The sequence below is a fragment of the Schistocerca americana genome, chromosome 4, assembly GCF_021461395.2.
Source record: "Schistocerca americana isolate TAMUIC-IGC-003095 chromosome 4, iqSchAmer2.1, whole genome shotgun sequence".
In the NCBI taxonomy this organism is placed as follows: Eukaryota; Metazoa; Arthropoda; class Insecta; order Orthoptera; family Acrididae; genus Schistocerca; species Schistocerca americana.
The window spans coordinates 286,807,749-286,821,847 of NC_060122.1; the positions used below are offsets into that span (position 1 = coordinate 286,807,749).

Here is a 14,099-nt window from a genome sequence, read left to right on the forward strand (position 1 = left end):
TGAACAGTGGATAATTCAGGAGGTAATGGAGAAGGTGGTGTAAGTTGACATCATTCTACCTTCGGAGAGTCCTTGGAGCTCTCCTGTAGTCCTTGTGAAGAAGAAGAAGGATGGCACATGGTGTTTTTCTGGTACCGAGCGCCGCAGATTTCGAATCTACGCCAGACGGCATGGAACTCGATCACCACTAGAGGTCTCTGCAGCAGTCGTGCTGTACGCCGTGGCTGCGCTCGCTCCTGGCCTTGAGTCTAATGTGAGGACTCCACTGTGGAGCATGTGGTCCCAGTGGCCAATAGCGACATACCCTGTCGTGTATTTAGGTGGCTGCCTCTCACTCAGTGAGGCAGTCTGGTATTCACATTGAATCAGTTAATGTCTCACTTACAGACATCGTGTTTACGGTGCGTGTGCTTATTTCCCATTTACGAGTGGATGTTGTTTTGATTTCGTGAGGTTATCTCTTGTGACCCTGTTGCTTAATACTTTGTTGTTGATCTTGGTGTCTTGCTATGTTGTCCATCGTCGTGCTTGTACTTCCATTCCTGTTCGTCTGTCTTGTTTGTTTACAGGCCGCTCCTGTTCGGTCCTGCTGCATTTTCATTAGCGGCAACCCCGCGACGATTCTTGTCGCGGTTACAACAGTTTTAGTGTTGACTGCCAAAAACTGAATAAAATTACAAAGAAAATTTCTGCCCATTGCCGCATGCCTTAGACTGCTTGAAAGGGGCAAAGTATTTCTCAACTTTGAACATGCAGACAGAGTACTGGCGAATTGAGGTTAATAAGGCTGACCAGGAAAAGACTGCCTTCAGAACATCTGACAGTCTCTATGAGTTCAAATTTATGCCATTTGGGCTGTGTAACACTCCAGCCATCTTTTGAGCATATGGAGGGTGATCTGCTTTGACACCTTAAATGGATGATGTGTTTTCACTATCTGGATGAAATTATTGTTTTTCAAAGGCACGTGAAGAACATCTAACCTGCCCGACAACAGTGTTGAAGCATGTTCAGGCTGCAGGTGCCCATCGTAAATGGATGATGTGTCTTTGCTATCTGGATGAAATTATTGTTTTTGAAGAACATCTAACCTGCCTGACAACCATGTTGAAGTGTGTTCAGACTGCAGGTGTCCATCCTAATCCAAAAATATGTCTCTTCACCACCCTGGAAACAAAAATTTTTGGGTCTCAGTGAATGGTAGTGGAGTCTGACCAAACCAGAGAAAAAAAAATAAAGCAATCACAAATTTTCTGGCTCCTTGGCACATTCATGATGTGGGACATTCCTGTGGTATCTGCTTGTACTACTGGAGATTCATAATGAACCTCAGTATCAAAGTACAACCCTCACAAGGACTACTGCAGGGATAGGAAAATTTCCCTGTAACGAGGTGCAAGAAAGATCTGTTCTTGTCCTTATGAAGGCACTAGCATCTCACCAGTCCTATCATCATGTGACGAGAATGCTGAGACAGAACTGCACTGGTGCTAGCATTTTTAGTGAGAGTTACAGTTCTAGTACAAATCCACAAGGGTGCTGAGAAGATGATAGCTTATTCTTCCAGATTACTCTCCAAGTCCAAGATGAACTACTCTGCAATGGAGAAAGAGTGTCTTGTGGTTGTTAGAGCCATCAACAATTTCTGGCCATATTTATTTTGCAAACCATTCACCATTGTGATGGACCACCATTCTCTATGCAGGCTGACTGGCCTGCAGGATCTGTTTGGTTGACTGGTGAGACAGGCAGTGAGACTTCAGAAGTACAAAGTACTGTGGTATTCAAAAGCAGACACAAACACAAGCATATCAACTGTCTTTCAAGGAAGTGTTTGACGGTCACAGCAACGTGGATGAAATATCATTCATCACTGCACTAAATGACAGTGCTGCTGAACAGAGGAATGATGCAGCACCTCTGAAACCACAGGAGCCTTTAAGAAGGAGGATCTCATGAAAGATAATTCCAATTAATAAACAGAATATTGTATATGACGAACTATGATCCAATGAGTGCCAGCGGTTGCTTGTCATTGTAGCTCACCTACTGCTACTTATCCTGAAGTATTTCCATGATCCTCGTACTAATCACTCGCTTTAACTTGGAACTTAAGTGGAAAATGCTGGGGACGAAAGCTTGCTATTGGGTCGTAGCACATTTGTTGCTGGGACAAGCCCCACTCTCTCTCACATGCAGGCAGCTTACAACTTATAAAAGAAATGAACACATTATCAGTTGTTCTTTCTTAACTCATTATCTGTTACCATTTAATATGTGTAATGTTCATCTATATTTACACTCATACTGTAATGACTGAAAGAACCCAGACTGTCAATCACTAACAGGTGTTTATTTCACACACCATGAAAATACAGGTCCAGTTCGCAAACCAGAGTCTGTTCCAATAAACAGTGTCCAGTTAGTCCAACCAAGCATTGACAGAGAATGATAGAATATACCGAAATGGTAGTCCAGAATTTGGAGCATGATCCTAACTCTTGATCATTGGCATAGGTAACTGTGTAGTACAATAAAGTGACATGAACTGCCCGTAGTGGCCTACATGCTGTACATAGTGTTTGCACCTGCGTGAGTAGGATTGGTGGCCAAAGGCGAGACTTGCATCCATGTTGCAATGGTTCACACTCTATCAGACATATTGAAATCGGCCTGTCTGGCCAACTGGTGAGTCTTGCTGGCATGCTATGGCTAGTGTTGTAGTTGTTGTTTACTCATTTGGCAGATCACCCAAGGTAGCCGTAACAGGACACAGTGCTGCCACTGTTCGGACTGTTTTGCGTCTCATATCCAGCTGAGACATGAAGTGGCAGTCATCGCACATACTAACTGACCTTGATTGCATTTTATTATGAAATATTGTAATCCCAATGAACCGAGTTGTGATAACTTTGTGCCTGCACTGATGAACGTTGTGTTATACGGGTGTACATAAAGTCCGGGAACACTTTCAATTATTTATTGCACAGGAACCGAACATTGTACAGATATCATACATTTGTTACTTTGAAGAGAAACCCTGAAAATTTCTTTTCATATATATCGCCACAGCGTAGTTTGGTAATTTGCTGATAGTCAGTGCTAGACGCGAACATGGCAAGTTCAGGTGCTGAGCAAGCTTTCTGTTTGTTGGAGTTTGAAATAGCCTCTCCGATCACCAGATCTCATTCCGTGTGACTTTTTCCTGTGGGGCCACATTAAAGATCTGAAGTATGTACCGCCTGTACCATGTGATGTAGCAGAGCTCCAGAAGAGAATACGGGAAGCGACTGCCACAGTCAACAATGCCATGCTGGGACAGGTATGGCAAGAATTCAATTACCGTACTGATGTCTGCTGGGCCACTCATGGTTCGCATATTGAATGTTTGTAAAAAATAATTTCAGAGTTTCTTTTCAAAATGCAGTATGTATGACATCTGTACAATGTTTAGTTCTTGTGCAATAAATAATTGAAAGCGTTGCTGTACTTTATGTTAGCAAAACACTAGTTGTCAACATCATGTATCTACTGCCACGACTACCATCAATATGTTCTGTTTCATTACACACATCAGGCAGGTCTCCCACTTTCCAGAAAGACATGCATTGATCATAGCAGTAATTCCATTCCATATAATATTGTTTTGCTGTGATGGTATTTATGTTTTTTTCTTAGGTCAATCCAAAGTCTGAAGATCTGTGGCTGGAAGCAGCTCGACTGCAACCTCCAGACACTGCACGAGCTGTCATAGCCCAGGCTGTTCGCCATATACCCACTTCTGTGCGGATATGGATCAAAGCTGCTGATCTGGAGACTGAAATAAAGGCAAAACGAAAAGTCTACAGGAAGGTATGATATCCATATTACATTTTTGATTGTTTGTTTTCTGTTTTAGTAAAACATTTAAAACATGTCTGAGCCCTTATCACTGAGGAGTTATCACGCTGCTGTTTGTTAGTAGAGAACTAGTGTATCTGTTATTAGAGGGGGATAGACTACAATCATTCTGTTTTGAAACCATCTTGATAAGTAAAAGTAAAGCTGCCCTTTATGTGAAAGCTGCTATGAACACTTCTGTGCTATATTACATATGATTGTATTGCAGTTGATATGCTCTACCTGTGACCTTTCAGTTAACTTACCTAGCCAGTTGCGCATGAATATACAGATTTTTATGTATTTTTTCAACCAGGAATTTCCACTGTTGTTAATCTGCAGTTTAAAATGCTCTTAAAGACATAAGACAGCTTGGTATCACAACCATGGGTGAAGGAAATGATATGTGATGGGAGGGGTGGGGGGAGACAGCATCTACTGAGGATTTAATATGTAACTTTTAGATGAGCAGTCTGACACTTCCCCACTTTGCCACTGACATATCTAACATGCATACTTCATGTATCTAACATGGATAACATCAGTGTCAATTACAGAAGCCAATGTGCAGTAAGCTGCATTTCCTTCACCTTTCAATTCCTTTTTAGCAGGTGTTACCACATTGTCAACTTCTCATTTATTCCACACCATTCACACAAGCATTCTGTTATGTTCAGTTGTTTCAAATACTGTATAAGTGAAAAGTCACATTAATAAATTACGTTTGTGTGTATGTCATTAGATATTTTCACTATATATGTATTTTAAATGAAGCCTCCTCTTCTACTTTGTGGAACTTCTTTTTCATATTTATTCTATGTATAATTTCTTGTAAGCAGAATTCTACCTGTATACAGTAAAAATATGAGGAGTGGAAATGGAAAACATAATGTCACAAAATTGTTGATGCTTACATTTTGTACTCCTGCTGCTATCACAATCAGGGGGAATGCCTAATTTCACTACTACTTTAATGGATTGTTTTTAATGCCCCTGAGATGAGCAAGTGCTGTGGCTGACTGGGATTTGTCTACCTTGTAGTATAAACTGGCCGCTGTTGTGCCTGTTATGCAAGCCAAAGGTATTGAGAGGATGATTTCTATGACATCTCATCAATATTGTTCTCTTTGACAATAAATTACTGTTAATTGATTTTTTGAGGTTGGTTGTAAAGTTTATCAAAAAAGTAACAAGTCTTGTACATTAGCTCACTTGAACAAAATGTAATATAAATGGAAAAATACATTACATATCAGCAGAGATAAGTGGATTGCATCTTACTTCATAGCAGTGAAAAAGGTTGTAATTACATTTGTTTCACATGTTAACAGCCCTTTTTCAAATTGAGCCTGCTGTATAAAATAAAATCACCAGAAAGGAAACCATTACAATATTCTAAGTGCAGTTTTTTTTCAAAAACAAGTTTTTAGTGCTGTCACATTTGTGATACTCTGTTGTATGTCCCAGCATTTCTTCCAAGTGTCAAAACATGGGATAAATGTTTCAAACATTCATAACTAGAAGGTGCATGGTCTTTGTGCCAAGCAGTTCTTCCTTCAGAAGTCCAGTTGCCATTCAGATAGTGTGTACAGCTAACTTCTTTGATTTTAAAGATGCTGCAGAAACACTGTTGTCAATGTATGCTTTGCAGGAATGTTTCCTTATGTACCTTGTAAGTCGACTACCAAACAGTAAGAGCAAGGTATGGTAGGTGTGCCACAAAGAACTACGTTCACACATGATCAAGGAACACATCTAATACCCGACTACGCAACTACAAAGAAACATAACGAAATATTCTCAGAATTCGTAAGTTCTGGCAGTGTCACTCGCCAGCATGGTTGGTACTGGGAAAAGGCACAGCATAGTAGAAAAGGCAGATGCTGGGCAAGGTGGTAGTCTTGTCCCCGATTTTCACCAGCACAATATTCTGACACAAGGTGTGGAATGAATAGTCTATCTGAAAACATGGCACAAAACTTCACTTTGCAACATCTGATCCCAATAATGGAGCTGTGTAAGAAACAGAAGTCAATACTGAGACTTTTTTCTGTGTTTAATTTTGTTATTTTCTTCGGTGGTGGTGGGGGGGAGAGATTAAAGAAATGAGAAATGGTTTTTGTTGACTACAGTTCTACTAGTTCAAATATTTCTTCAGTATTTCTGTTCTTGTATTATCACAAATAAAATGAAGTGCCTCTGTTTTAGTGGTGCTTCAAACAGAAACTTTCTTATTGGCACTTAGAACCAGTTTCATGGTACGGCACGTAGAAAATTCTTAATAAATTATTTATTTTCTAATTTGTCTTAGTATTTTGTCTGGTGATGAGGTGGACAGTATAATTCTGTGGGATCATAAATAAGTTCTGTACACAAAAAGATGCATAGATTTTTGAGTCTCCTGACAAATGTGAGATTTGCCAGATTTGACACTTTTTCCACTTCCACTCTCCATATGTTCCTACCGTGTAATAATGTGAATTATATATAGATTGCTGCTCACCATATAGAGGAGGCACTGAGCAGCAGACAGGCACATTTTAAGGTACATTTAAAATTAGACTAATTCATATTGTTGTTATTCCATTCCAGATTTTCTATTATTTGTTCGTACCTGTCACGTTTTATGTGCACTTCTCATATTATATATCTCTGAATCAAGCGCAGCGTGTGGTTTGCATGCTGGGGAAGGCTGTGACATTTATTGATCGGAACTAACCTAGACCTCGGGCTGCACTACAGATCAGTTCGTCAAAAGAATGATTATTTCAGAAGGTGGGGGTGGGGGTGGAGGGGGGGGGGGGAGCAATATTGCACTCTAGCCGAATAATTACATACTGTATCTTCTTTTGGTTTTGTAATCAACCACTAAATAACATCAGAAGTTAACTCCAAGATAAAATGTATAGGTAACTTATTTATGCCCCAACATCACATTTAACGACAGTTTACCACAACAAATCATACTAAAAGATGCATTTTGGAGATATCTTTAATGCAGTGTGCATTAGCTTTGCTGCAGGCTTAATGTTTTTTGTATTTTCTGTTGTGGCGTAGCAAGACAGCCACGCCACGGAAGTAGCCGAAAGGCACGCGTTTAGCTCACGCAGGCAAGAGATAGGTCTGTAACAGGATACGTAATGAATGCTATAAAGAAAAGTACGTAGCTTCTGGAATACTTAACTTTAATCCATCATTTGTATATCGCTCTTGACGAGACAAGTGAGACTCTTTAGATACAAGCTATGTAAGACTAATGGCGCCTTGGTAGGTCGTAGCCATTGACTTAGCTGAAGGCTATTCTAACTATCTGCTCTGCAAATGAGCGAGGCTTCGTCAGTGTGCATCGCTAGCTACGTCGTCCGTACAACTGGGGCGAGTGCTAGTACGTCTCTCTAGACCTGCCGTGTGGTGGCGCTCGGTCTGCTATCACTGAAAGTGGCGACACGCGGGTCCGACATGTACTAATGGACCGCGGCCGATTTAAAGCTACCACCTAGCAAGTGTGGTGTCTGGCGGTGACACCACATTTTCATTTCTAAACTTCAGACTTCAATGTTTTGTGCTCTCAAATCGTGGCATTCTGAGATTACGTGATGAAACAGTGATGTTTCCATGATGTCATAGGTCTTGTGCTATGACTGGCTGACTTGAGCAGCCCGAGCGACCGGCATGGTAATTTATGCACTGTACTTATCGTATTTATACTTGTGTACTGCAAAAATATGTATTTTAGGTGGAGGTACAGCACACACAACCACTCAGCTGCATTGTACATTGCTCTGTTAAAATTGTGTGTATACCCTTGCCTGGATTTATGCTATTTTTGTTCTCGATTCATGTTTACATCAAGTCTGGGTGCACCGAGTTCCTTAACTTCCTTCCTAATCACATGTTCCAAACTTTTATTTGATAAATTGCACATTGAATTCAAATTGCGCTGTTTTCAAACTTGTGGTATGCTGCTGTTATTAGCGAGATAGTAAAACTCACTATACTCGTGCATAACACCCAAAAAGAAACTTGCTAATAATGCATGTTACCTGCAGTCAGCTAACAAGGAAACTAAAGTAACAGGACATATTTTGCACAGTGGTACATTTCACACACTTTTCTCTCTAATCATTCGTGAAATCTCTCGTTGGGTGCTGATTCTTACGTTAACTGTACTCTAGTGTACTCTGATGAGACATTTGCAAACTAATTCCAATGATGGACAGACTTGGCAGAAACAGGAAAGTCTCTAAAAAACTATCAAAACAATATGTCAAATAGTGGTGCATCAAAGCATAGCAGAGATATATAGAGACAGGGATTCGACAGCAGAGTTTCAGCAACTCTGTTCATTCCCTTTTGATGTGAGCAATGGAACATGAAAATTGTGTGTAGGTTGATAGGACACCCTTAGGCCGAAACACCAGAGCCTTCAGGATGTCCAAGCATCAGAGCCTTCAGGATGCCCATAAGAGCTGTACTTCAAGAAAGCCACGCCCCCAAACCTCAGCTAAGCAGAGCTAAGTGGTATTTCTAAACGCAGCCTTAGGAGTAGCTATTACTTGTTCCAAAAACATCGCATGATGTCACATGTCAGTATTGACCAGCATTATTTAAGTCAATGTGGGAAATATGTGAAATGTGTTCTGATAATTTAAATTCTGTAATACATTACAGAGAAACTTATTTTAATATATATTTTGGGGTGACCTATAATTACAAGCCGCATCTGCTCTGAGTACATTACAGTCACAGATCTGACAGAGTTGGTGTAATAACTTTGAAATATTTTGTGAGTATGCTGTAAATGTACTATATGAATGTTTAGGGAGCAGTATTCATGTCTTTGATGTAATGTTGCTGAAACTTCGCACTTTATAACGGGTCTGCACTGAAGGGAAATTTATGCCTTTTGACAGCTTCTTACTTTTCTGTCCTGTTATCAGGTCTCATGTCTATAATTAATATGTGATTCCATCGTGGAGGAGACCTTCATTTCAAATTCTAGTTATTTTTTGTTGAGCGTGGTCCACAGCTTTTATAAATCACAAAAATGACATTATATAACACCTTAAGTTGCCATTCTTTTTATTTCTTATAAAGACTAAATTGAACAGCAGCTAAAGGTGTGCATGCTGTCATTTCTGCAGTGTCTAGTTAATTGCCAGGATTTTGTGAGCAGAAAGGAGGAGATCATTAACATGTTAGGGAGGCATTATAACATGTCCAGGTATGGTATAATTTCTGTGTAATTCCATACAGTTCTGTCATGTTTATCTGTCTCTACTTTTCTCAGACATGTTATTGTGTTCTACATCTACATCATCTACATTTATACTCCGCAAGCCAGCCAACAGTGTGTGGCGGAGGGAGGGCACTTTACGTGCAACTGTCATTACCTCCCTTTCCTGTTCCACTCGCGTATGGTTCGGGGGAAGAACGACTGCCGGAAAGCCTCCGTGCGCGCTCGAATCTCTCTAATTTTACATTCGTGACCTCCTCGGGAGGTATAAGTAGGGGGAAGCAATATATTTGATACCTCATCCAGAAACGCACCCTTTCGAAACCTGGTGAGCAAGCTACACCGCGATGCAGAGCGCCTTTCTTGCAGAGTCTGCCACTTGAGTTTGCTAAACATCTCCGTAACGCTACCATGGTTACCAAATAACCCTGTGATGAAACGCACCGCTCTTCTTTGGATCTTCTCTATCTCCTCCGTCAACCCGATCTGGTACGGATCCCACACTGATGAGCAATACTCAAATATAGGTTGAACGAGTGTTTTGTAAGCCACCTCCTTTGTTGATGGACTACACTTTCTAAGGGCTCTCCCAATGAATCTCAACCTGGTACCCGCCTTACCAACAATTAATTTTATATGATCATTCCATTTCAAATCGTTCCCGCACGCATACTCCCAGATATTTTACAGAAGTAACTGCTACGAGTGTTTGCTCCGCTATCATATAACCATAAAATAAAGGATCCTTCTTTCTATGTATTCGCAATACATTACATTTGTCTATGTTAAGGGTCAGTTGCCACTCCCTGCACCAAGTGCCTATCCGCTGCAGATCTTCCTGCATTTCGCTGCAATTTTCTAATGCTGCAACTTATCTCTATACTGCAGCATCATCCGCGAAAAGCCGCATGGAACTTCCGACACTATCTACCAGGTCATTTATATATATTGTGAAAAGCAATGGTCCCATAACACTCCCCTGTGGCACACCAGAGGTTACTTTAATGCCTGTAGACGTCTCTCCATTGATAACAACATGCTGTATTCTGTTTGCTAAAAACTCTTCAATCCAGCCACACAGCTGGTCTGATATTCCGTAGGCTCGTACTTCGTTTATCAGGCGACAGTGCGGAACTGTATCGAACGCCTTCCGGAAGTCAAGGAAATAGCATCTACCTGGGAGCCTATATCTAATATTTTCTGGGTCTCATGAACAAATAAAGCGAGTTGGGTCTCACATGATCGCTGTTTCCGGAATCCATGTTGATTCCTACAGAGTAGATTCTGGGTTTCCAAAAACGACATGATACGCGAGCAAAAAACATGTTCTAAAATTCTACAACAGATCGACGTCAGAGATATAGGTCTATAGTTTTGCACATCTGCTCGACGACCCTTCTTGAAGACTGGGACTACCTGTGCTCTTTTCCAATCATTTGGAACCTTCCGTTCCTGTAGAGACTTGCGGTACACGGCTGTTAGAAGGGGGGCAAGTTCTTTCGTGTACTCTGTGTAGAATCGAATTGGTATTCCGTCAGGTCCAGTGGACTTTCCTCTGTTGAGTGATTCCAGTTGCTTTTCTATTCCTTGGACACTTATTTCGATGTCAGCCATTTTTTCGTTTGTGCGAGGATTTAGAGGAGGAACTGCAGTGTGGTCTTCCTCTGTGAAACAGCTTTGAAAAAAGGTGTTTAGTATTTCAGCTTTACGCGTGTTGTTAAGTTTGTAGTATACGTCGTGTCATCCTTTCTCAAAATGGTTAAATTGATTATTCCAGGCTCTTGAACATATACCTAATTCAGTTCGACTTTGGAAAGCTGCTGTAGAGCTTGAAGATCCAGAAGATGCAAGGATTTTGCTTAGTCGTGCTGTAGAATGCTGTCCAACTAGTGTTGATCTCTGGCTTGCACTTGCTAGGTGAGTCGGCTATATCTGTATTATTCTGTAGCAATATTTTGCCTTTTTAGTTATAGTCTGCCTTCTTTCCAACATGTTAACTGTCATCAGACCAGTGAGACCAACAGTTTTACTTACTGAAAACTCATTGTTCAATTATTAAACTCAGTTCCATGATAGCTGTATACATAGCTGTGTATAACGTGTTAGTCTGTGATGCTACATTGGTACCTCTGTTGGTATTTGTGGAATGTGCAAGTTCAAGCAAAATATTACCTCTTAGCCAACATGTTCATTGACAGAAATTAAAATTATTCTTTCAGTTAAGAGTGAAACTCATCTTTGTGCTTTGTGACTGGTAATTATGTAAAAAACTTCGATAATATAAAATTATTGTATATCTGCCAGTTACAAAAAAGGATTTTATGGAGTCTATTGGACTGACACATTGAGAAATGTAAGCTTGAAATTGTTAAAGAGTACCAAACAAGAGACTTGTTGTTGGCTATAGAATATGCCATATTTCCATCTGTTGTGTCTTATTCTATTCTCTCCTATTTAAATATAAGAGTATGTTCTTACATTTGTGTAGCTGTTACACATGAGCCTGTACTGTTTTGCTCTGTTCCTTAATTCCTCATGCCCTTTATATATTTTATTTTTATGTTATTTTTTAATTTTTTTTTTAATTTTTTTGTAGTTGTCAAATAACCTTTGACAGATAGATTTGAAGCAGCACCATATAACACACCCCTTTTAGAAATCATAGATAAACAGTGTCTGAGTAGTATAAATAGATGAGGAGCTGTCTTTTTAATAGTGGTAGTTTTTTTATTTTTTCTGTACAGTAATGAGATGCTCATTTGTGACTGCTATATGGATAAATAGTGTGCAAATAGCTTAGCTAATATCACAAATTGTGCTATAATTAATTAGGCCATTTTTAGTTGTTGAAGTACTGTGAAGAAGCTGCTAATTGCTTCTTTGTGCTATTGTATACATGCTTTTTATTGACATTAGTGGAATTTCTTTTTAATATGGATCTGTTGAATGCAATGTGTGAAAGATTGACTCAAATTGGTACCACTGTGTGGTAATAATCTGATTGAGCTGTACAGAAAGTGCAGTAGGTATTTTGATGATCAGTTTTGATGTTTAGTATGCCAGAAGAAATAAATCACTTTAAATTGTAAAAAGGGAAGAGGGAGAGAACTTGACAGGAAAAAGTATGGAAGAAATTCTACAAAATACGGAATTTATCATTTATTGCAATCTCAAACAGAGGATTTTACATAGCTGCTTAAATTTTTTCTCAATTTTTGTCTTTTTTTCTTAATTTTGAATTAGAGTTTTAAGAGAGATTCGTATCCCATTTAGCCATACGGACGCACTTAAGGGAAATAATGAGTAGTGGTCCTTAGTGACTCTCTCTGCTGCCATGTCGAAAAATAACTGCTAGAGTGGAGTGCAGCTACGAAAGTGGATGAGGGTCAGATGCGCAGAAGCATGTGGAAGTATACCACGTTACTTACAGCCAATCCCTCATTAGTGACATTCTTATCTTCGTTCTGTGCGGGTCATGCTGTGTTTGGAAGTTCTAACTGTTTATTTCAGTCATTGTGTTCCGTGCTGAGTGCTGACTGCCTTCATAGTGTTCATTATGGGTGATGGTAGGCAATCACACCAAGTACTACACAAACAGGCAAGAGGAATAGTGTTCTGTGTGTACCATTACTTTAATACATGCCGGCACAAGGCACGGGTCACGCTGTTGCCAAATGCCAGGAACAGACAGCTGAAGTCTGTGGTGTTGGTTTGAGGACCGTTCAGAGAATATCCAGTGATGCTAAGACGTCTACGCAAGCCTGCGGCTCAGCTGTTTTCAAATCACCAGGGAAGCAACACAACCGCAAAAAAGAAGAGGGTGAACTAGACGATTTCGCGAAAAATGTTTTGTGGCGCATAGTGTTCAGCATGTATGCTGAAGGCGAGTATCCAACAGCAGAAAAACTAGTTTCGTGTATGAAAGAAGCTGAAAATTTTAACGGAAGCAAATGGACCATGTTGAGGAGACTGAAAGACATGGGGTTCAGGTATCAGAAAACGAATGATGTTAGGAAATTATTAATGGAATGAAGCGATATTTCAGCTGCAAGAACTATGTTTTTGAGAACAATGCAGGAGATCAGAGAAGCTGGCACATCTTGAATTTATTACTTAGCTGAAACTTTCATTAATCAGAACCACGCAAGGGCTAAGGGTAACAGAATTATAGTTGGAAATACTTGGAAGGAGAGACAGCATTGGTCGTATTTTTTTGTTTTTTTGTTTTTGTTTTTTTTGTTTTATTAACCGCAAAATCGATTTTCGGTCACTTAGTGACCATCCTCAGTGCTGTAATATACTATTTAAATTGGTAGGCACTGGTGTCAACAAGCTTAGAGCGATCTCATAAACTGGGAGCCTGTTTTGTGATCGCTCTAAGCTTGTTGCACCAGTGCCTACCAATTTAAATTGTATATTACAGCACTGAGGATGGTCACTAAGTGACCGAAAATCGATTTTGCGGTTAATAAAACAAACAAAATATGACCAATGCTGTCTCTCCTTCCAAGTATATCCATTATCTGGTCGTGGTGCACAGGACACTCCATGGAGTCGCCAATCAATAGAATTATAGTGCTTCATGTCTGATCAGCAGATACTGGCTTTATTCCCTTGGGTAAGCTGATTTTTAAGGCATCTACAGCTAAGAATTCTGAAGATTACCACTCTGAAATGACGTACAAACTCTTCAAAAGGTGGTTTACATGACAATTATTGCCACATATTCCTGCGTTTTCAGTTATAGTCATGGATAATGCGAGCATCCACTCAGTGCAAGTGAACAAAGCTCCAAATACAAACTCCAAAAAGGCAGACGTTATTGCATGACTGTCATCTAACAGAATACCCCATAACTCTTCGCATACCAGAGTAGAATTGCTGGTTCTTGTCAATCAACACAAGCCTGCATACAGAGTTTATGAGATAGATGAAATTGCAAAACAGTATGGACACAGTATCATTAGATTACCCCCATATCATT

General features: G+C 39.9%; 1 protein-coding gene across 1 annotated transcript in view; it reads left to right on the forward strand.

The window, feature by feature from the left end:
- LOC124612471 (pre-mRNA-processing factor 6) overlaps positions 1–14,099 on the forward strand; it is a 75,125-nt gene that overhangs the window by 20,207 nt on the left and 40,819 nt on the right. Inside the window, exons 9-10 of the mRNA XM_047140700.1 lie at positions 3,679–3,852; positions 10,893–11,032. Of these exons, the coding sequence (XP_046996656.1) occupies positions 3,679–3,852; positions 10,893–11,032 (314 nt within the window). The remainder of the gene's footprint in view (positions 1–3,678; positions 3,853–10,892; positions 11,033–14,099) is intronic.